The 11,282-nt window shown below is 41.6% G+C and overlaps 1 protein-coding gene across 4 annotated transcripts in view; it reads left to right on the forward strand.

The window, feature by feature from the left end:
- The window catches only part of pkn1a (protein kinase N1a), a 53,736-nt gene that overhangs the window by 16,286 nt on the left and 26,168 nt on the right, over positions 1 to 11,282 (forward strand). For 3 of the 4 annotated variants that reach the window (XM_089005539.1, XM_089005538.1, XM_089005541.1), the window contains exons 3-5: positions 8,694 to 8,888; positions 10,874 to 10,979; positions 11,047 to 11,195. In XM_089005539.1, the coding sequence (XP_088861665.1) occupies positions 8,694 to 8,888; positions 10,874 to 10,979; positions 11,047 to 11,195 (450 nt within the window). Of the gene's footprint in view, positions 1 to 4,371; positions 7,301 to 8,693; positions 8,889 to 10,873; positions 10,980 to 11,046; positions 11,196 to 11,282 lie in introns of those variants that run through there. The other variant, XM_089005540.1, reaches the window with a different exon arrangement.

Raw genomic sequence — 11,282 nt, forward strand, 5'->3', positions numbered from 1 at the left:
GAGGGGGCGTGGAAAGAAGCGCCTGCTGGACCGCTGTTTGGTCGTGTGCTTCCGCCGAAGATCCAAAGATCACTCCGCCAGATCCGAAGAGCACTCCGCCAGCGGTGGTGGGTGTGTATCGCGAAAAGTAGTGCGTATTTCAAGGTTTAATTTTCATAAATTTGACGTTCGTAAGAAGAAAATTTCGGAAGATAAGGTGTTCGTAAGCTGAGGTCTCACTGTATGTCACTTCTTTGTGTCACGTCTCATTGCGACCGACGCATTATCCTCATGTGGCATTCCAGTGCGAGCAGGCGTGTTTGTATTGTTCAATCCCAATAAAAAAAAGCAGATACTGATTACATTGATTATAATGGGAAATGTTTCGGTTTTCAAAAAAACCGTTTTGTTTAACAGGTCTTCTGGAATGGATTATGGTCGAAAACTGAGGTTTGACTGCATTAGTTTCTGTAGTTGTAATCGCCTGCTGTCTAAATATTTGTGTCCATGTAGTGTGACATCATGTTTCTTGAATTCCTCTAGTTTGATTATTTAGCCTTCCATAACTCCCTCCTTCTCCTTATTTATTGCCAGTTTACCTGCCGTCATTACTCAAAACTCTTTGGAATGCCTGCAGATGTTTCCCCCTTTGTGTGATGCTGCATAAACATGCAAAAGCGATTTGTCACACTTCCCTCATCGTACTCGTATGCAGCGTGGATTGTTCAAGGTAAAAGTCTCTATTGGACCTCATGTTGCTCCCTTCCACTCGGAGTGACACAAAGACGAGTTGACATATCAGTGCCAGAAGGCTAATCAATGCTGCCGACCCATTTCCGGGTCTTTAAGTTGATATTTCATAGTGCAGCTTGTCCCCAGGCAGAGAGTAGAGAGCTGTCGGAACAATCCCCATTAAACTTGGCCTCACTAATGTCCCAAGGCACATAAACGTACGAATAAAAGAAATATATCATTATATTCCGATTCCTCTATTTATAACAAGAGCTATCTAACTCTTTATCATGACAGGTTTAGCGTCTCATCAAGCGGTTTAGTGCTAGCATGACTTTCATCATCCTGATTAGCGAGTGGGCTGTGAAGTTACAGAAATCATTGATGCGTGAATTCTTTTGCATCCTTCACATAATTCCCACGGGACGAATCCCCCCCCCCCAATGGATCCTTGAGCAAATTATTCAGCACAAGGCCGATCAGTTTAGATTCCCACTTGGAGTCACTATCTAGAGAATTCCAGATCTATTGTCATCTTATTTAAAAAAAGGGGTAATACAATGCAATGCAATGCAAGATAATGCAACACAACACATATGATAATAATACATTACATTTAAGAGGTTCCCAAGCCCGGAAAAATACAGAGGTTTGTGTCAGGAAGGGCATCCGACGTAAAAGCTTGGCCAAAACAAACATGCGGATCAAAGAGTGCAAGTGAGTTTTGCGACGGATTTTAAAGATGGGCAGCGAGGGGGCTTCTCCAACGTTTAGTGGCAGGTCACGCCAGAGAGTGGGAGCCGTCTGCAAGCGATGAAACCGGTAAAGGTCTGGACTCCGATGTAGCGCCCAGAAAATGCACAAGATGACGCACAAGCTGCGTTTCGTCCAGTATATGAGCCGCTTATAAGAGCCGTAAAGCCGCCCGTGATTGGTTAAAATCCGTGGTAGAAGACAGGGGGTGGGTTTTACGCACACACACAAAGGAGACTGCCACAATTTGAAAAAGCACACAAACATCAGTGATGTTGAGACGAGAGAGAAAGCTCCGACAGCGCTACAGAGTAAAAAATGACAGGGTGGAAAGTGGATGTTTGTCCGATCGGTTTCCTCCACTAATGTGGCGATTGCTCTCCTTCACCAGGTGAGCTCACAGTTAGCATGCAGTGTGACTAAATGAGTAAACATGCATCAAACTTCTGCTATCCAAATGCCGAATTGCTAACTCTGGTTAGCTTCCTCGTTCGCCTCCACTGGTGCTCGACTGCTCTGCTCCGTTGGAAATGGGCTTATTTGTCCGCTGGGAATTTGTATAAACTTACACCTTCTTTATGCGTGTTACCGCAATTGGCTGCAATACCACGATTCACCATCACATCATGTATGTAGTTTTCCTTCTAATTTCGCGAGCGAAGCACGATGTTTTCAGATGAAAAAAAGTACCCAAAAGGCATTGTGTGTCGCTTTCTCGGTCAGGGGTATACCAAATGTGACGTCACTTCCGGCATCGTCATCAACTCGAAAACAAGACTTCATGAATATTCAGCGCGAGTCTTAAAACGTAAAATATAGCTATATGCGATGGAATCTTTGTAAAATGCGCTCAGTAGAAGTCATTTGAAGTGATTTTAGAAATTATGGACACAACTTGTCCGGAGTTGTCGGTTGTCCTTTAAAGTCACTGTCCAGTATGAGACCCAAGTTTGAGACTGTTGACTTCAGATAAGGTGCCAAGGGGTCCAAGTATACAGGATGAGATGTACATGGGCCACTGGGACAAAACAGTATCACTTCTGTCTTCTTTTCATTGAAGTTAATATACTCCACTGGGGTGTTATTGTCAGCTGTTGTTAGTTCCTAGAGCTGTGGGATGGCGAGGCATACAGGGATGTCTCTTCATCTCACAAAGCATGTCTGTAATGTATCATCATAATGGGTAGCCCTCCATTGCAAAGGCTTCAGACAGTAGCAAGGAACCCAGTGATTTGAGATTTGTACTGAAGCCCCAAAGTAGATATTTGCCCTTCTTCTATGCCCGTGGAATTACTGGGTTTGTTATTCTTCTTCTTTTGATGATTATTATTCTTCATGTATTTATGTATTTAAATTTTTGGTATGTTTTAGTTCTTTATCCTGTTGGACGTCCCTTGTAGTAAGCAGCATTTGATCACTTGTTCTTGATTCATTGTAGTTAAAGGGACCAATCTCGGGCGATTTTAGGTGTCTATTGAGGTTTGATCTCCACTCCAAACTTTTCGATATGGGGAAGGATAGCTTCCAAGAATTCCTGAATTAACATGAGATTTATTTGCCACACGTCGTCTGTGTCAGCTATCAGTCATACAGGAGTGGTCCATTGATGAAAAGGTTTCTTCAGCAGTCATCTGTACTTCTTTGAAGGTGTCGTACGTTTTGCTCCTCATCGAAAAAGCTTCGTCAGCGAACTAAAATTGTGCTGGTATGTAGGGCCAGAGCTACCAGCACAATTTTAGTTCGCTGACAAAGCTTTGATGAGGAGGGAAACGCCCGGCACGTTCAAAGAAGTACAGATGACATCTGAAGAAACCTTTTCATCGAAATACCACATGTCGCAAAGCAGTCATCCAAAACTTTAACCGAAGCTTTTATGTACAGTACCACAAGAATGTTACTCATTTTGAGTTGAAATGTGTATTTTTTTGTTGTTGTAAAAATAAACCTGTCACGGCTCGTCCCAGACTGAAAATTATCTTGTAGCCCCACCCCATGACAGTATGTGCACAAAGACAACATGTGTCATGTTTGCCATGTAGTTCCCAATCAGCGTCACTCTCGGCCCAGCTTTAACTATGAAGTGTGTAAACATACGATCACATTAGCATCAGCGGCATTAGACTGTGCACTCTCGATGGTGATTAATTTCAATCCTATGCAGACTTTTCTATCTCTTCCTCTCCTGGTGCTTATTCGTCTCATGTATGTGGTTCTACCCCGTGACCCTCTCGGTAGGGCCTCATCCATCTCTCCTCCCTCTCTTCCTGTCCCCGTCATGCTCTCTCTTTGTCTGACTCTGTCAGACACTGCCCCTTTTGGGGCATTTGTGTTTGCGCTGGACAAACTGCAGCTTCCCAATTCCCGCTAAATCCTTTTCCCGACATATTTTTTCGTAACTCAATAACATGTAGTCAAATGTCTATCCAATCCGGTTTATCATTGTTTAATCTATTTTGGGAGGTATTATTCCCTCTCTGCATATTTGCCTTGCAGACATTCTGTGCAGGTTTGTTTCCCCCCTCCTGCCGGTCACAGAAGGCTTTTAAATGTTGTGCTTGGCAGTCAAGGACAACCACTGCATGCAAAGTAACTTGTAGTTGCTATAAAAGCCCATATATGCAATGAACTACTTGTGATTGAGTTGATTAATCTCCAGGATGTTGGTAAAACTCATATTGCCGACATAATCAGAATCAGAATCAGAATCATCTTTATTGCCAAGTATGTAGAACACACAAGGAATTTGTTTCCGGTAGAACACGCTGCACTAGTATCGTTGTCAACAAAAAACTGCTTAATACAGTAATAAGACAACATACTACCGTATTTATTCGAGTATAACACGCAAAATTTTCGACCTAAAAAGAACTCAAAATTTGGGTGCGCGTTAGAAACATGAGTTAAGCACTGCTGTTTTGATTGATTTAGAAGAAGATCACTTCATTCCATACCTTTATATTCAACCAACGCAAGCAGAATAATTTTGAATTTTCACAGAAAGAATGGCAATATGGACGAGACCCCCATGTATTTGACCTACCCGGCAACAGGACAATTGACAGCACAGTCCAGATTAAAACCATAGGCCATGACAAAACTCATTTTACGTTGTGTTATCCTGTATGGCAGACAGTTTTAAACTTAAACCAATGGTGATTTTTTAAAGAAAGACTATTCCAAAAGGAGTTAAATTACCACCAGGTATCATGATCTATTGTCATCCTGAAGGATGGATGGATGAGAAGGGCATCATTTTATGGTTGAATGAAGTTCGGAATACTAGACCAGGCGCACTACTGATAAAAATCCATGCTTGTATGGGACCGGTTCCGCTCACACCTGACAGACACTGTGAAGGACAGTGTTGGTTTCAAATTCTTGTTTCTCTCCTGGTTCGGTGTTCACCGTTCTGTGATCAAAATATCAGTGACGACGATAGATGATGAACAAAAAACTACTTTATTCTAGTGAGACAGAAAAAGCACTTCTCTCGTCTAGGCAGGAGCGAAGTCAGGAGCACACGAACAAAGATCACAAAGAGAAGTGAAGAGCTCCCGCTCTGACTAGTTTTTGAATGTTCACAGCAGCGATCTGTTGTCCAATCAGCTACGGACAACTCAGTGTTGGAAGAACATAGGCTGAAACTTGATACTCGTTACATCCTGCTTTTCACAACGGTTCGACTGATACTTTATTCCATGTAGTCTAAATTAAACATGCAATAACATAATATGTACTAAACTAACATGAAATAACGTAATATGTTTACTAATATGCATATGCACTCTATCAGACACACTAAAAAGTCTAAAAACATTTCAAGCTGTGATTCCAGGTGGACTAACCTCTATTCTATTGTTTTAAACAAACCCTTCAAAGACAGAGTCAGGGAAAAGTGTATCACCTGGATGAAATCCGACGACAAAGAATTGACTGCAAAGGGAAACCACAAGAAACCTGACCTATCTCTTGTGACATCCTGAATTAAAACACCATGGGAAGACATGCCAAAAGAAATGGTCATCAAGAGTTTTTAAAGACGGGCATCAGCAATAAAATGGATGGCACAGAAGATCACCTGCTGTGGAATTCTGACTCAGAAGAAAGTGAACAAGTTTATATTGTCAAAAAAATTATTTTTTATCATGGACGCATGTGTTGTCACTTACAATGCTTGAATAAATACGGTACATAACGTCTTTCATTTTACTATCAGTTTTGTTAAGCGCATTGTTACCGCTTCAGCTGTTGTTAAAGCGCTACATAAATCAATATGTATCGTATTGTATTCTCAGGAAGTTGGTATCTAACTCAGATTGCCAGAAGACAAGGCTACACCCTGCACTAATGAATTTGAGTCCTTGAAGTACTCTGTGTTAACTCCTGTTACTCTCCTGGTTTTAACCTGAACCATCTCCGCATGATGATAACCAATGGTTATCATCACGCATCAAGAACATAGTGACATGCTAACTTGGCTTTTCCCATCACATCTCAGTCCGGCCTGAGGCTTCCTATTGTTCATACTGTCGAGTTCAATTAGCTTAGCGCTGCTTTTCCCCAATGTTCTTTTAGTTATTTTACAAGAAGCACAGGCTGACTCATTTGTGCCATGAGCTGTCATCGTTTTTTTAAGGTGACACCGGATCGAGCACCTGAGGGTGAAAGGAGTTGAAAAAATATTCTTTCCGTTGGCTTGTAAAGTTGCCGGATAAGTTGTAAATTTAACCAACACATTTTTTTGGTTTGGCAAACCAACGTGACACCTTTCATGTTACTGCTTCCTTGTTTGAGAATAAGGGGAAATGTAGTCCTACGTAGCCTTATTTTGCAGTCAGACCAAAGCATGAGCTGAGCGTTTCTGGCAACACATTTACAATGTGACGCTAACGTGGCGCTAACCGATATTATTTAATGTCCGGGCTGAAATTACCGTGATGGCGCAAAATCTATCACATGAACGTATGGTACCATTTTACAGTTAATAAATTATTGAACAAAAAAAATGCGCCTGACAACCCAATGGACCTTGTCTATGAAAATTATTTGAAATTGACAAGTTCCGTGATATTGCGCTCCCCTAAAAAAGAAATAATGCACCGTTAGGCTGTATTTTGTAAAAACACTCTCGCTGTATCTAGGAATGGTATTGGAGTTTGTATATGTAGAAAAACAAAGACATTCATGACACACTTTGCTCTCTTGCTTTGCTCCAATACTTCGATAATACATCCTTCCCTTGTTTCTATCTCCAAGATTTTATCAAAAAGAACATGACAACTTTATGGAATGATTGCAGATGCCAATGTTGACTTTACACAACCCCAGTGCGATGGCTCTCCTGAATGATTTACTAAACCTTATACAGGGAGGAAATGTTCTTGATGTATGGACTGTCTGTCGCCCTTCTCTCTCTCTCTCTCTCTCTCTCTCTCTCTCTCTCTCTCTCTCTCTCTCTCTCTCTCTCTCTCTCTCTCTCTCTCTCTCTCTCTCTCTCTCTCTCTCTCTCTCTCTCTCTCTCTCTCTCTCTCTCTCTCTCTCTCTCTCTGCTGACAGCAGTGGCAAAGTTTGCAAAGGAAACAGGAAAGGCCTGAGCCGCTTGGTGTTGGGACGGATATCCTCTTCAGGAGCCGTGACCCCTCCCCTCTCACTTAACTCTCCCTCTTATCTCCTTTTTATCGGGTTTCCCCACCTCCGAACAAGCCACATTTTTATCCACATTTAGACTCAGCGGGCTCAGAAGGAGGCAGTTGTGGTGTTCTGTGATTTTCGGATCATCATACCTCAGCAAATCATGTGTTGGCATGGTGACGAGGAGGATGAGGACAGCTCGGAGGTGATGTTTTGTTAGCTTGTTTGTTTGCTTTGCGTGTTCCTGTAATGGCAAATTGTGCGAGGGCTCGCTGTGATTAACGCTCCGAGAGTGTTCCCGATGGATTGTCTTGGAACGGGCGGACGCAGTTCAGTTGAAATTTCAAACAAGAAACACTTGTTCGGGTGGACGGCTTTGTGACATTTTTCACCAGACGATCATAATTCGTCTGGTCAATTATACAGAAGGTTACACACAGACGTAGACAGAAGGAGCTTATGTTTATCCATCGTATGGTCATTGAAAAATTATTTCAAATAATGATCAGAATCATCTTTATTGCCACGTGTGTAGAACACACAAGGAATTTGCCTCCGGTTGAACACATTGCACTACTATCATCAAAAAATTGAGAAAAATGGAGGCAGTATACACCCAGACAAACAAAGTCAATAGCACCTTTAGTTCACATGGAAACCCCTCATCATCCTTTTTGGTGGGCTTTAATATTTAATGGACTGTAATTTAATGGTGATGGTATTACCTGCAGTTTGAATTGTAACGTTTGTGTCATGCAGTGAGAATAGATGTCTCTCTCTCTTATTATACAGGGATACCGCACTTTTCGACCATAATCCGTTCCAGAAACCTGTTTGAAAACCTGTTTGTTTGAAAACCGAATTGGCACTTCCCATTATAATCAATGCGAATAGTTTGAATGTGTTCTAGAAAGTCTAGAAAACAACTTTTTATGAGCACCTTTTAACTATTTTACAACTATTTTACATACAAGGAAGCGAAGGGTAGTTGAGGGGTGCATTCAGGTGCTGTTTGGTCGAGAACTGAATTTTGGTCGTATACCGGGGCATTAAAAAATCCGAAATTCTTGGTTGAAAACCGAATTGGACGAGAACCAAGACGTTGGAAAACCATGGGTTGACTGTGTTGGAGTCCTATCAGACTGTCATTGTCTTTTTGTTATCATTACCGATTGACTTAGATAGACATGATGAAAAACAAACTGATTTGCATCACTTGGTTAAAACATTGTTATCGAAAACAAAACTGCTGGGAAAACAAATGATCACCATAATGGTCATGAATATGAAATATACCAGTTCGGGGGCAAAAAACATCACAGTTTTTCTGGCTCTAAACAGCGGCTGATTCAATCTTCTTATCTGCATTCCTTTTCTCTTGACTTGTCATTCGTACTCTTTTCCTCTAAAATCCCCCATCATTAGCCCTCCCTCTCCATCTCCTTCCTTCCATGACACATCTCTGTATCCTGCCCATCATCTTTTCCTCCTCTGGTGAACTCTCCATCAACAAGCTCCTGCTACAAAATTGGGAGCTCTTCTCTTGTTATATTTTATTATCGCAGGCTCAATTATATCTTTGCTCGCTTTCCCTCCAGAGTGACCCGGGTGGGCTGTCGATACTGGAGCAACTGGGTCTAGACCAGAATTCTGACTTCTCTGACTCGAGCGTGCAGCAGCTCCTGGATGAGCAGCGTGAGAGGATCCGCCGGGAAATCCGAAAGGAGTTAAAGATTAAAGAAGGGGCCGAGAACCTGCGGAGGGCTACCACGGTCAAGAGGAATGCTCAGCAGGTTGGCTTGGCCTACTTTTATGATCCGTCGAAAGAACGTTCCATGTTTTTTGAATGTGGGAGAAAACCGACGTACATATATAGGAAACAACGGAAACGTCCTCATAGGATGGTTGGAGTCCTTATTGTAGACCGCTGTACTCCAAGCTGGACCTGCTAAACATCTTTAAATATTTGAAGAAAAAAACAACAGAAAATGTGTTAATGAATTACATTTGTACTGCCTCAGTCAGCCCGGCGCTCAGTTGGTCCAACGTAGTTACGTAGTGGCCCATCTAGCGGATGTTAGAATTCACTAACTCAATTGCATCTGCAAAACAAATTTAGAAAATGACGTGCACTCTATTTGTGACACAGAGTCTATTTGAGTGACTAAGGAAATATGGTAATTACCATCGCTGGAATGATAAATGCTTGTAGTCCACATAGAGAGAATGTAAAGCCAAGCATTTCTCTGACCAAAATCATTTATAGCACAGGTGTCAAAGTCATGGCCTGAGGGCCAAATCTGGCCCGTCCCATTATTCTATTCAGCCCGTGAAGCCAAATAAAACCTGTGAAGTTCCATGAATCTCGCTAAAGTCCAAAGCAAATTTTAAAATTGTCGTATATAAACCACAATAACAGTCAATATTCTTGACTTCAGATTGGATGGAAAACTAGTTAATTAATTTGATGTGTGTTCTGTACTTAATTTGTGGAGGAGATGAAACATTCTCATGCTTTTGTTACGTAGGAAATCGATGAAAAGGTTTCTTTAGCCACCATCCGTACTTCTTTGAAGGTGTCGTCGGACGTTTTGCTCCTCATCTTAAAAAGCTTCGTCAGCGAACTAAGTGTGTTAGTAGCTGTGGCCCTATATAGATCCCTTGCATTGTCTCAAGTCGACCATAATTTCCATACTCCTTACCATAATTATTATTTTTTACTTCACATTTGAAAAGTAGTTATTCATTAATTAGTTGTGCGTTCTATATGTAAAATCTGAAGGGGATTAAACATTGTACAGTGATACCTCGGTTCACGAACCTTTTGGCTTACGAACTTTTTGGTTTTCGAACGTTAACTTTATGAAAATTTTACCTTGGCATACAAACTATTTTTCCCGATACACACGGAGCGCCACAATGAGTGATGTGTCGTTCGCGAACGAGCCCGTTCTGTGCCCTTTCTTCTAACAAGAAAATGGCAGCCGACTTGTTTTTATCCTCTATTCCCCGCCCCAAGTCTTCGGTTAAAGCCACGTGATTGGTCAAGAATGCGGCAGGGGGGGGGGGGGGTAAACATTAAAGAGACAGGCAGATGACAGAGAGAATGAGAAAATTGATAGAACAGTGACTGCAAGGTTAAAATATCCTATCAATCCGGCTCCACAAATAACCCACACAAGCCATCTGTACACTTGATGCAAAAAGCTATCAACCCAGGTAACAGAACACAATTGATGAGGATCTAGGTAAAATTATCACAGAGAAAGCACCTACAAGGGATCATTCCTCAAGATGGTGAAAGAAGAAGGCTACGTTCCTCATCAAGTGTTTAATGCTGATGAAACCAGCCACTCCATTCCATCAAGCCATCAATGACCATCACAAAGGTAAATAAAACGACTTTATTATAAAGTACAGTTTATTTCTTTAATTATAATAACGTGGCACATTTATTATACATAAAATAAGGTATATTTTGTGTTGTTTTAAGTCTTAGAAAATTAGAAAGTAGAAAATTATGTGTTATGGGGACCTGCGAACTGATTATTATCATTTTAATGGTTTCCTATAGGGAATTAATTTTTAGGATACACACTTTTCACCTGACACACTCTGTCTGGGAACCAATTAAGTTCGTAAGCCATGCTATCACTGTAATAGCTTCTCCAAATTCAGAACGGCCTTCGAGAGGAAACCGTAACTACAATGTGGAGCGGGAAAAAATGAATTTGACACCCATGATTCAGTGCTCTTTCTCTCTTGTTGAATCATTCAGGTGGACACCCAGCTGCGGAGCTCCAATCGCAGGTTAGACAGCCTTCACGCCCAGCTCCAAGAACTGGATGCTCACATAGTAGTCAAAGGAGGAGATGAGAATAAAGGTAGGCTGTCCGCATGAATACTCTACATCCTGTGTTGATTTGACATTAACTCCAACCCTTGTCCCAGATGAATGTCCTCAATCTCCTGGGGCTGAAAGCAGAACTTCAGCCCACAAGGAGCGCATTGCTGCCCTGGAGAGGCAGCTCAACATTGAACTCAAAGTCAAGCAAGGAGTTGAGAACATGATCCCCATCTATGCCAATGGATCCAACAAGGTACTGTATTTTCCGGTGTATAAGGCACACCTAAAAGCCTTCGATTTTCACCAAAACATTCAGAATGAGAAAATTAGTTATTGCCAA

The sequence above is a fragment of the Hippocampus bargibanti genome, linkage group LG10, assembly GCF_051943395.1.
Source record: "Hippocampus bargibanti isolate YZ-2025 linkage group LG10, ASM5194339v1, whole genome shotgun sequence".
Taxonomy (NCBI): Eukaryota; Metazoa; Chordata; class Actinopteri; order Syngnathiformes; family Syngnathidae; genus Hippocampus; species Hippocampus bargibanti.